This window comes from Thamnophis elegans, unplaced genomic scaffold (assembly GCF_009769535.1).
Source record: "Thamnophis elegans isolate rThaEle1 unplaced genomic scaffold, rThaEle1.pri scaffold_142_arrow_ctg1, whole genome shotgun sequence".
NCBI classification, from domain to species: domain Eukaryota; kingdom Metazoa; phylum Chordata; class Lepidosauria; order Squamata; family Colubridae; genus Thamnophis; species Thamnophis elegans.
In genome coordinates, this window is record NW_022473612.1 from 42,029 (window position 1) to 54,628 (window position 12,600).

General features: G+C 51.4%; 1 protein-coding gene across 2 annotated transcripts; it reads left to right on the top strand.

Moving 5' to 3' along the window:
- Positions 1-312: 312 nt before the first annotated feature.
- LOC116523286 (protocadherin-8-like) lies at positions 313-11,491 on the top strand. Of its 2 annotated transcripts, none has more exons than XM_032238386.1 (3): positions 313-2,937; positions 5,338-5,545; positions 10,765-11,491. In XM_032238386.1, exons 1-3 carry the CDS (start codon positions 373-375, stop codon positions 11,136-11,138), a joined length of 3,147 nt encoding a protein of 1,048 aa, XP_032094277.1. In that variant the 5' UTR covers positions 313-372; the 3' UTR covers positions 11,139-11,491. The 2 variants fall into 2 exon arrangements, with proteins under 2 accessions (XP_032094277.1, XP_032094278.1); XM_032238387.1 differs by having other exon boundaries at positions 313-2,694.
- Positions 11,492-12,600: the final 1,109 nt, after the last annotated feature.

Genomic DNA, 12,600 nt, shown 5'->3' on the forward strand with positions numbered 1-12,600 from the left:
TCGCTCGCTTTATTCCTGGTCTAAAGAATTTTAGACAGGGGCGGGGGTCCCGGGAGGAAAGCCGAGCCGCGATTGGCTGCCTGGCGACGTTCATTTGCATACCCTCGCCTATTAAAGAGCCCGAGTGGGGAAGGGTCCGTTTTAGTAGCCCAAGAAGCGAGGCAGGGCGCAGTCGGAGCAGGTGCCCGCGGGGGAAGTCAGCGCTCCTGGAAAAAACGGGTTCGATGCGGGGCGGGGACGCCCGGCGGACCGGCTCTGGGGAGGATTGAGAGCCGGGAAGGGGGCTTGTCCGCCTCGCCCCCTCCTCTTGCCTGCCTGCTTTTCTTCTCTCTCTTTCTCTCTTCTTTTTTTGCGCTTGGCAGTCAGCGAAGCATGGGCGCCCGCAAAGACGGCGGCTGCCCCGCCGTGCCAAGCTCCCCGACGGGCATCCTCTGCCTGGCTTGGCTGCTGCTGGCCTCGGCGGTGGGCAAGACGATCCGCTACCACACCTACGAGGAAGAGCCCCCCGGCACGGTGATCGGTACCTTGGCCGACGAGCTGCCTCTGAAAGGCGCGTCAGGAGTGGAAAGGACTTTCCGGCTGGTGAAGGCGCCGGGCAACGGGTCGCTGGTGCGAGTGCGGGAGCGGGACGGGCAGCTGAGCCTGGGCCCGGAGCGGCTGGACCGGGAGCAGCTGTGCGGCCCGTCGGAGTCGCCCTGCCTGCTGGCCTTCGACGTGCTGAGCCTGGGAGGCCCTGCGACCCCGGGCGCTTCGCCTTTCCGCCTGGTGCACGTGGAGCTGGAGGTGCGGGACCTGAACGACCACGCGCCGCGCTTCCCGCAGCCCGCCGTGGCCCTGGAGGTGTCGGAGAGCGCGGCGCCCGGCACCCGCCTGCCGCTGCCCCTGGCGCACGACCCGGACGCCGGCTCCAACGGGCTGCAGAGCTTCGCCCTCTCGCCAGGCAGCCCCTTCGGCTTGGAGGCGCAGCGCCGTGCCGACGGCCTCCGCTGCGCCGAGCTGGTGTTGCTGCGCGAGCTGGACCGGGAGGCGCAGGCCGGCTACCGGCTGGAGCTGGTGGCCACGGACGGCGGGAACCCAGCGCGCTCGGGCACGGCCACGCTCAGCCTGCGCGTGCTGGACGCCAACGACAACGCGCCCGCCTTCCCCCGGGGCGCGCTCCTCACCCTGGAGCTGCCCGAGGACGCGCCGCCGGGCGCGCTGCTGCTGGAGCTGGACGCGGCCGACGCCGACGAGGGCGCCAACGGGCAGCTGCTCTACGCCTGGGGCAGCCAGGTGGCCCCCGAGGCCCGGCGCCTCTTCAGCCTCGACCCGCTCTCGGGCCGCCTGGCCCTGCGCGCCCCCGTGGACTACGAGCGCCAGCGCACTTACGAGCTGGACGTGCAGGTCAGCGACCGGGGCGCCAGCCCGCTGGCCGCCGCCTGCAAAGTCCTGGTGCGCCTGCTGGACGTCAACGACAACGCGCCCACCGTGAGCATCAGCGCCCTGGGCGGCCCCGAAGGATCGGACGCGGCGCGGGGCCCGCAGCAGCAGCAGGAGGAGGAGGAGGCCGGCTGGGCGGCGGTGAGCGAGGCGGCGCCGGCCCAGAGCCTGGTGGCGCTGGTCAGCACCTCGGACAGCGACGCGGGCGCCAACGGCCAGGTGCGCTGCGCCCTCCTGCCGGCGCCCCACCAGCCCTTCGCCCTGCAGCGCGCCTACGACGCCGCCAGCTACCTGCTGCTGACCACCGGGCCCCTGGACCGCGAGCGCGTGGCCGAGTACAACCTGACGCTGGTGGCCGAGGACCTGGGCTCTCCCCCGGCCAAGACCGTCCGCTCGCTCACCGTCCGCGTGGCCGACGAGAACGACAACGCCCCGCGCTTCGCCAAGGCGCGCTACGAGGTGGCCCTGCCCGAGAACAACCCCCCGGGGGCCTACCTGACCACCGTGGCCGCCTCCGACCCCGACCTGGGGCCCAACGGCAAAGTGACCTACCGCCTGCTGGACAACCAAATCATGGGCGCCTCGATCTCCACCTACGTTTCTGTCGATCCGGGCACAGGAGCCATCTACGCCCTGCGGACTTTCAACTATGAGATCCTGAAGGAGATGGAGTTGTCCATCCAAGCGTCGGATGGGGGATCTCCTTCGCTCTCCACTACGGCCATGGTCAAGGTACGGGTGATGGACCAGAACGACAACGCTCCGGTCATTACGTCTCCTGCGCTCACCAACGGGTCTCTTGAAATTGGCGTCTCCAGCAGAGCTTCTCGAGAGTCCCTAGTTGCGCGCATCAAGGCCCGAGATGCAGACGAGGGCTCCAGCTCAGAGCTGAGCTTCACTTTCTCAGAGGATCCACAGCAACAGGAAAGATCTCTGGATCTTTTTGCCATCAACCAGAAAACAGGGGAGGTCACGCTCCGGAGGAGCTTATCTGAAGAGCAGCTGGGCCAAGTCTATCCCTTGCTTCTCACCGTGGCCGATAGTGGGCTGCCACCTCTCTCCACCACCGTGGTGGTCAACTTCCTGGTGACCGCATCGCTGCCTCCCTCTAGTGGCCAGGATTCTGCAGCCAAGCCCGGCTCTTGGGAAGACCAACCGTTGCAATGGGACGTCCCTTTAATCGTCATCATTATCTTGGCGGGAAGCTGTACGTTGCTCCTGGTGGCCATCATCACCATCGCCACCACGTGCAATCAGCGGAAGAAGGAGAAGAAGGTTGTCTTGGACGAACCTCTGGACACTTCTCACCTGGAGAAGGGGCACGAGGAAGGAAACACCAGCGACGGGGCCCTCCACCCCTCCAGTCCTCGCTTCGACGTCCATTCCTTCCCCAGCAAGTCTTCTTTCGCTAGTCCGGAGCCCTCTCCGGCCAGTGAAGATATCCCAGCGTCCGAGAATAGTCGAGAAACCAACAGCCTCTACGACAGCCAGAGCCGACTCCGAGGAGCCAACGCAGAGGTAACCTTCTACACCTTCTCTTGCCAGGGGTAGAGAAGGAATCGTACCTAGAGCCAAGGTGGCGCAGTGGTTAAATGCAGCATTGCAGGCTACTTCAGCTGACTGCAGTTCAGCAGTTCGGCTGTTCAAATCCCACCAGGCTCAAGGTTGACTCAGCCTTCCATCCTTTCGAGGTGGGTGAAATGAGGACCCGGATTGTTGTTGGGGGCAATATGCTGACTCTGTAAACCGCTTAGAGAGGGCAGAAAGCCCTATGAAGCGGTATATAAGTCTAACTATTGCTGGTTACACCTTAACGTACCTTTGAAGGTCAAAGAAGTAATTAATAGCGAGCAGGAACGTAGTTACTCATTAGCCTGTTGAGAGATTCATTGAACCCAAGTAAAGCTAGAATTTGAGGTATAGGCCATCCAGGTGGCTTCTCCAGTTTCAATGGATTTGAAAGTCACATACAGGTAGTCCTCGGCTTACGTCCGCAGTTGAGCCCCAAATCTCTGTCACTAAGTGAAACGTTGGTTCATTTTTTTTCCCTTCTTGTCACTGTTGTTAAGTGAATCCACCACGACTGTTAATTTAGTAGCATGGTTGTCTGGTTTTTCCTGTGGTGAGAAGGTCACAAAAGGGGGCCAGGGCTTTGCAACCGTCATAAATGTGAACCAGTTTGCCCCAGCCTCTGAATTTGGATCACGTGACCCTGGGGATGCCACAACGGTCGTAAGTGGGGAAAATGGCTGTAAATCCCTTTTATCATCAATGAACGGTTGCTAGATGAACCGTTGTAAGTCAAGGACTGCCTGTATTCGGGAGGGGAGGAGATCTCTCAGATTAGCCCCCTTTTTATTATTATTATTATTTTCATTTTTTTATTTATTTATGAAACGCTGCTCTTCCAACCTCAATAAGGCGAGTGCAGAGAAATATTGATTGGCCAAAGGTGATTGGACAACACAAGGAATTTGTTTTCAATGCATAAGCTCTCAGTGTCTATAAAAGCTATAAGTATAAATCATAGTCCTCCTAAAAATACATTTATCATAAATCATAAGAGCCGAGGTGGCGCAGTGGTTAGGGTGCAGCACTGCAGGCTACTTCAGCTGACTGTTATCTGCAGTTCGGTGGTTCAAATCTCACCAGGCTCAAGGTTGACTCAGCCTTCCATCCTTCCGAGGTGGGTGAAACGAGGACCCAGACTGTGGGGGCAATATGCTGACTCTGTAAACCGCTTAGAGAGGGCTGAAAGCCCTATGAAGCGGTATATAAGTCTAACTGCTATTGCTATAAGATATAACACCCCTCAGAGAGGGTTCGCAACTTGGGAGTCCTCCTGGACTCACAGCTATCGTTTGACCACCATTTAATGGCTGTGACCAGGGGGGCATTCGCCCAGGTTCGCCTGGTGCGCCAGTTGCGACCCTACCTGAATCGGGAGGCTCTCACAACAGTCACCCGGGCCCTTGTGACCTCTAGGCTGGAATACTGCAACGTGCTCTACATGGGGCTGCCCTTGAAGAGCATCCGGCGACTTCAGCTAGTACAGAATGCGGCCACGCGAGTGATTGTGGGTGCACCACGGTTCACCCGCATAACACCTATCCTTCGCGAGCTGCGCTGGCTACCTGTCGATCTCCGGATGCACTTCAAGGTGTTATTAGTCACCCATAAAGCCCTACATGGCAGTGGATCTGGATACTTGAGAGACCGCCTTCTGCCAATTACATCCCTGCGACCAATAAGATCACATAGATTAGGCCTCCTCCGTATACCATCGGCCAGCCAGTGTCGGCTGGCAACTACAAGGAGGAGGGCCTTCTCAGTAGTAGCCCCGACCCTTTGGAACGAACTCCCCGTGGAGATTCGTACCCTCACCACCGTCCAGGCCTTCCGCACAGCCTTGAAGAACTGGCTCGCCCGTCAGGCCTGGGGACAAGGATAGTTCCCCTCCCGAATGATGAATGTATGTTGTTTACTATTTTATTATATGTCTTATCTTAATGTCTGTATTCCCCTTCCCCGATTTTGTGTGAGCCGCCCTGAGTCCCCTCAGGGAAAAGGGCGGCCTACAAATATTAATAAAATCTACAAAATCTACAAAAAATAACACTTAGTGGCGGAATCAACATCGATCGTCCTAGGAAACTAAACAATACGAATCGTAAAGATACAAGCAACAAAGTTATCGTCGTAAATAGAAAAGGAGATGGACAATAGGAAGGACGAGAAGAATATTAGCTCTTCTTATTAATATATTTCATCTATTTAATCTATTGAATATATTAATATATGCAGTCTTACTAGATATATTATCCACTGTTAACGTTCTTCCTGCTGACATTAACGGTGCCTCGTCTTTATTTCTGCCGTCTCTTCTCCAACTCTTCCCATCTCCTTCCTTCCTTCCAGTCTTACACTTCCACCCCCAGTTACAGCAAGGAGCCCACCGCCCCGGTTCCCATGTGGAAGGGCCACTCCTTCAACACGTTATCCGGCAGGGAGGGAGAGAAATTCAGCGGGAAGGACAGCGGCAAAGGGGACAGCGACTTCAACGACAGCGACTCCGACATCAGCGGAGACGCCCTGAAGAAGGACCTCATCACACACATGCAGAACGGTAAAGGTTCCTCCCACCCTCTCCCTACCCCAGCCCCCCACCCCCACCCCCCCTTAGCAGATCAACCATGTCAGGGAGAGATCGAAGAGGTTTCTCCTAAAAACCCAGCGGGACGTTGGTTGTAAATCACCTCTAATTGATTTGATTTGATTGATTTTATTATATTTATATGCCGCCCTTTTCCCCCCCGAAGGGGACTCAGGGCGGCTCACAACTCAAATCAGGGAAGAGGGGTACAGACAAAAAATAAAACGAAACATAACAATGCATAATTTAAAAACACACAACAGCCATACCATTCCTAGACGGGGGGCAACAGCTCTTTAGCCCCAGGCCTGTCGGAACAGCCAGGTTTTAAGGGCTTTGCGGAAGGCCTGGAGGGTGGTGAGGGTTCGAATCTCCACGGGGAGTTCGTTCCAGAGGGTCTAATGGCCTAAATATTCATCAAGGCTCCTTCCAAGCCAGGAACAGGCAGAGCTGCGGCCTGTGCTGTTCTGCTTAGCCGCTAGCGAGATCCCTTGGGGCCTCGGGCACCCGTGGGGGAGGAAAGAGACCACATGCGTCCTCCTCGCTGGAACAGATTCACTTTAATTAAATATTGCGTTATCCTGCTCGCCGGAGACGGAGGCTCCGTTCCCCCGCGACAATCCTTTGAGGCTTAGAGATGGTGACTCATCAAAGGTCACCAAGAAAGCTTCACGGTTGAGTAGCGATGGGAGCCCAGTTTACTTGGCTCTAGTAAAATACACGGTTTGAGTAGCGATGTGAGCCCAGTTTACTTGGCTCTAGTAAAATACACGGTTTGAGTACAGATGTGAGCCCAGTTTACTTGGCTCTAGAAAAATACATGGTTTGAGCAGACATATGAGCCTGATTTTCTGGCTCTAGTAAAATACACGGTTTAAGTAGAGACAATCCGAGGTGGCGCAGTGGTTAAATGCAGCACTGCAGGCTACTTCAGCTGACTGCAGTTCAACAGTTCGGCTGTTCAAATCCCACCAGGCTCAAGGTTGACTCAGCCTTCCATCCTTCCGAGGTGGGTAAAATGAGGACCTGGATTGTTGTTGGGGGCAACATGCTGACTCTGTAAACCGCTTAGAGAGGGCTGAAAGCCCTATGAAGCGGTATATAAGTCTAACTATTGCTATTGCTATATGAGGCTGTTTGCTTGGCTTTGATTAAAAAAACCCATAGTTTTGCAAGATGTAACCTGGTGTACCCCCCCCCACACACACACACCCCAAGGATGGGCTCCAGCACGAGTCCGAAAGCTCAAAAGACTAAACCTCTGGTCCCATTGACTGACCAGAGTAGGATCTTGTGACATAATCTTGGGACACGTATGTTTGCCTTCCTTCACAAATGGTTTCATTTCCAAGTCAGATTAGCAGGTGGATTCTTTGCAACTGCTGATTTGTCACCCTTGAAAACGGACGGCCTTCTTAGAGTAGAGACCAGTTTCTTTCTTTGTAAGTAAAAGGGGGAAATTGCGGGTGGAAACATGCATGGTGAGAAGGAAACACTGCGTTAGACTAGAAAGAGTGTGTTGTAGCCCGTAGGTGGCCAGCAGAGCTGGCAGCAGATTCGGACAGTGAGGAGGTTGGGGAGGAACCTGGGCCAGTCCTGGGGGCTGAGGAAAGCTCAGACGAGGGCTCTGCGTCGGAGGCAGAGAGGGAGCTAGACAGCAGCGAGGCAGAGGAACAGCTGGAGCCTGTTCCCAGTGTGCACATGCGCAGAGCTGCCAAAAGCCAAGAGCAATTAAGAAAGCAGGGTTGACTTGGGAGTAAAGCCCCACCTTGGAGGTGATTGGCCCCTCCCATAGGAAACAAAAGAGGAGCGAAAGGGGAGGGGGCTTTTGCAAGAAACAATTCGTTCCTTTGGTCGTTTCAAGAGTGGAAAGTTCTGTTTGTGACCATAAAGAGACTCTATGCCAAGGATTGCCTTGCCCTGCGCTTGGAAATTAGTTATCTGGCAGCTCTCCAAATGAGATAAGGTTCGTGTGGATAAATATTCCTCTGAAATATTCCTCGGCAAGCTTTGCTGACTGTGAATGGAAGGAATTCACAGTCGTGTAAATAAAAGAGGTTTTGCCAGGACCAAGGCTCTGCTTCATACTTTTAAAGAAAGCCTAGATCAGAATGTGGTGCCTCTCAACCTTGGCCATCCCAGATGGGTGGTCTTCTGCTCCCAGAGCATAACCATTTGGTGGGAACTGACACACACGCCTGAAAATTGCCAGAGTGAGAAGCTCTAAGTTGGAGGAACCTGGTATTACAGGATTTCACTCGGCGTAATCCTTGATTGGTGGCAATGCAGACCGAGTTGGACAACAGCGGGAATCCCATCCACAGCTAAAGGGCCACAGATTGTCCCCTTCCGCTTTACAACTTCCCCGAAAGCTGTTGTTGTGATGTAGGAGCTGAAACGAGAAACGTGGACAAAGGAGATGTGGTTTCATTTGATGAAGGCCACAAGATCTCCTGACCGAGTTATCATTGCTTTGAATAGCCTACTTCTACTCTTCATGGATCTTACCATAAAACTAGGAAGGCAGATATATTAAGAGCTGAGGTGGCGCAGTGGTTAGGGTGCAATACTGCAGGCCACTTCAGCTGACTGTTATCTGCAGTTCGGCGGTTCAAATCTCACCGGCTCAAGGTTGACTCAGCCTTCCATCCTTCCGAGGTGGGTGAAATGAGGACCCAGACTGTGGGGGCGATATGCTGACTCTGTAAACCGCTTAGAGAGGGCTGAAAGCCCTATGAAGCGGTATATAAGTCTAACTGCTATTGCTATTCTGTTTCGTTCTGAGGTTTACTAAGCGTTCAGGTAGCCCTCGACTTAACAGCCATTCGTTTTACAGCCGTCCAAAGTTACGTTGCTGAAAGAAAGTAACTTACAACCGGTCCTTGCACTTACGACCACCCCAGCATCAACATTACAATCATCAGCAATTGCAATTACGAAGTTCTCCAGGGGTTGATGTGATCAAAATTTGGGTGCTTGGAAACTATTACGTAGTTGTTACTTCCGGAGGTGTTTTGATTGCTAGTTACAACTTTCCCAGGAGGCTTCTGGTGAGCAAAGTTAGTGACGAAAGAGGGATTTCCATAACAACCATGTGATTCACTTAAGGACATGACCAAAAAAAGCTTGGAAATCCCAGCCCAATTCCCCTAACACCTAACAGCCCCACATCGCTCAGGGATGGAAACTGTGGCTGTGCGTTGAAGACTGCTTGTAAAGCATATCCCTAGATAATTTGCTCCGTTTTCAAAACAGTTTTGTTTTATTCCCCGATTCTTTTCATTTGGGTTTTATTTTTTCTGTTGTTACTCCCATCCATGCTCACTTTTCCCCCCTTGGGGAATTTAGAAGGGAAAAACACAGAGATATTCTGTACAACACTGCCCCAAAGTGAAAAAAATCAACTTATTTTAACCATATTTACATTTTTTTTGAATTTCCCTGGTCAAGAGATCCTAGAAGTGATGAGAATTGTAGGCTGATATATGTTGAGGACAGTAGGAGTGGTGCAGTGGCCGTGGAGTTCTTACTTCACAATCAGGAGCTCTGTGAGTTCGATCCTAGGTAGAGGCAGATATGTCTCGCTTTGGGCACAATGAGAATATATCTGCCGAACAAATCTCCGCAATGGCGACATGAAGAGCATCCGGCCATAAACACTCAGCTCCATTCAGTTGCCCCCTGACTCCATCCCGCAAGGGATTATGGGATTGTTAAAAGCCAATGATGATGATATGTTGAGGACAGTAGATTTGGGGGAAAGTAGATGATTGGCTTTGAGAAGCCAATTTTGGATATTTGCACCCTCAACTCTAGCCTATATTATGCTTCCTTCTCACCCTCCTCCCAAATTATAGGAACAGAACCATTTAATTACACAGAATTGGTCAAAATTGTGTCCTGGGAATTTAGCAATCTTGTCTAGATAGCAAAGTAGAACTTTGACAGATATTTTCATGCATGAAAGATTGTTTGCCTAATCCTACCTTTCCTCCCCATGGATGGTCGAAGTCTTCACTATAGAAAGTCCTCGACTTACAACCACAATGAAGGCCAACATTTCCATTGCTAAGTGGGATCGTCATTAAGTCAGCTTCGTCCCATGTTACGACCTTTCTTGCCACGGTTGTTGAGCGAATCTCTGCCGTTGCTAAGGGAGTCACACGGTTGTTAAACAAATCCAGCTTCCCCATTGACTCTAATTGCATGACCCCGGGTCACTCCAACCGTCATAAAGGCGAGCCAATTGCCCACGTCCAAATTTTGATCATGTGAGCGTGAGAATGTTGCACCGGCTGTGTGAGAAAGGGCCATAGATCTTTTTTTTCAGTGCCGTTGTAACATTGAACAGTCGTTCAGCGGATGGTTGTAAGTCGAGAACTGCCAGCAATGACAAAAGCGATGGTTCGTGGCAATTTTCAGACCAGTCAATCCATTGGAAAATGGGCTTGCGATTGAGGAAGAAGGTTGTTGACTCATTCATGGCTCAACTCTCCATATGTTTGTCTCGCTGACTACGTAAACGCAGGGACTTCGAAGAGGATAAAAATGAAATAATTGCACTTGTAACTTTGAACAGTCACTAAATGGACTGTTGTAAGTCAAGGACTACCCGTGTTTATAGCTCAGGATTGAATGAGGGGGTCCTTGTGGCTCCCTGAGCTAGGCTGTTTTCTTGCAGGCGTTTCATGACCCAACTAGGTAACATCATCAGTGACATTGATGTTGTTATCTAATGCTAAGCACTGATGATGTTACCTAGTTGGGTTAGGAAATGTCTGCAAGAAAATAACCAAACTCAGAGAGCACCAAGAACCCCATAGTCATTCTCCTCCTCCTCCTCCACCTCCACCTCTCCACAAACCTTCCTCCCTTCTAGCACTGATGATATTACCTAGTTGGGTAATGAAACGTCTGCAAGAAAACAATTCAGATCAGAGAGTACCAAGAAACTCACAGTCCTCATCCTTCTCCACCTCCTTCTCTTCCTCCTCCTCCTCCTCCTCTTTCTGTACCCCCTGATGATGTTACCTAGTTTGGTCATGAAATGTTTGCAAGAGAACAACCCAGCTTAGAGACCCCCCCCCCCTCCTTGCAATCCCCAACATGGTTCCTTGTGTCGCATGTCCTTTTGGTCCCCTGCATTGGTGTTCACACTTTTACCCTGTCGTTTGCCTTTTTTCCCCCCCTAGGTTTGTGGGCGTGCACTGCTGAGTGCAAGCTGCTGGGCCATTCAGACAGATGTTGGAGTCCCTCCTGCGCGCAGACCAACTCTCACCCGTCCCCGCACCCCAAAACCCAGCTCTCCACCTTCTGCAGAACCACATCCTTGCCCCGAGACACCCTCCATCGTGACCACTTCTATCCCGCCCAGCTGCCCAAGACGGTGGGACTTCAGAGTGTCTACGAGAAGGTTCTCCACCGGGATTACGACAGGACAATGACCCTGAGGTCCCCTCCTCATCCGGGCAGGTTGCCGGACCTCCAGGAGATCTCAGTACCTTTGTATGAGTCTCCTTCTCACCATTATTTAGGCTCTCCTTCTGAGGCCAGCAAGAAAGTTTGAATTCCCTCATATACCTGTGAACTCTGGGCCTCTTCGAGGAAACAGACCTGAACTTCTATCTCCAAAAAGGCTGCATTGGCGGGGATGTTTGTTCCCTTCCTCCTCTGTAGCAGGACAGCGACTCTTGAGCATGTGCAAAGTGTCTCTCCCACCACTTGGTGACTCACTTCGTCTCTCCCAAGAATTCCAGGGGGGGGGAGAGGAGAGAGACTTTTTATATCTCTTTTTGATAAAGGAAAACATTGCTTTCATTCTCTCCATCCCTGTCTCTACGAATAGACCTAGAAAATTTCAAACTTCACCAAGATATTATTGTTAACTGGGTTTGATGATGTACATAAGTTTTAAGTAAAACGTGCCTTAAAATACAATAATGTGTATATGTACAAATATACTGTACATGCATATCACCTATGGAGGGGGGGGGGGGAAACGATGTGTCTGTGTATATTTGTACATGCATACATCCGGAACTACATGGATAAACATGTGTGTGTTGTACAGATGGACAACGACGTATAAATTAAGTTGTTGGGGGGGGGGATTTTCCAATTTGCATTGGTAACTGTTTGATATTTGCAAACGAAAATTTCTCGTTAATGTAATTTTTATGAAATGTGCAGTATTTCACCCTTTTCCTGATGTCCCTCCTTAGTTCTCCCTCACATTCATCCCTTTTTCTTTGAACTTCTGTATATCATGTACTGTACTGTTTGTACATAGAGAAAATATTCTATTTTTATATAATAAAACACTGGAGGATCGAATATTCTTTCCAAGGGAAATATTTAAAATGAGACGTTTGGGGGGAAAAGAAAAAAAAGAGACAGAGACAGAGAAAGCCGTGAATCTCTTAGGAATCCATGTTAATGTTAGCTAAGCAATTGCTTGTTGTAAGGAAGGCTGCTTTGCCGAGTGTGCGTTGTGTTACTGAAGTCCATGGTGAGCTTCGAACTAAATGTGGATTAATTATTTTGTTGTCACTTTGTATAAAGCACTAATAAAGGTTATGTGTCGGAGGGGTTTGAATATCCTGATTCTCTGGACGCAGCAGATAACAATTCTTTTTGCCTAGGAAAACCGAGTCGTGGAAGCCATCGTAGAAATAATAGCTTCAAAACGTAGATCAGGGGTCCTCAAACTTTTTAAACAGGGGGCCAATTCATGCTCCCTCAGACTGTTCGGGGGGGGCAAACTGAGTGGGTGGGTGTGGCTAAGTGATCATGTGACTGGGTGGGTGTGGCTAGGTGGTCGTGTGACTGGATATCTGAAGATGGGGAGTGAGACCTCGTTAAAATGTTGCCAAGACAATCTCAATCTTACACGGGAAAAGACCCAAATAGACCCGAATACAACAAGACCAGCATACCTAGATAGACAGACAGACAGACAGACAGACAGATGATAGATAGAGATAGATAGATAGATAGATAGATAGATAGATAGATAGATAGATAGATAG

Bases quoted from the DNA above. Each gene is read 5' to 3' on its own strand.
- LOC116523286 (XM_032238386.1), top strand. From the start codon at position 373: ATGGGCGCCCGCAAAGACGGCGGCTGCCCCGCCGTGCCAAGCTCCCCG. The intron at 2,938-5,337 runs GTAACCTTCTAC...CCTTCCTTCCAG, and splicing joins TCCGAGGAGCCAACGCAGAG to TCTTACACTTCCACCCCCAG. The intron at 5,546-10,764 runs GTAAAGGTTCCT...TTCCCCCCCTAG, and splicing joins CATCACACACATGCAGAACG to GTTTGTGGGCGTGCACTGCT.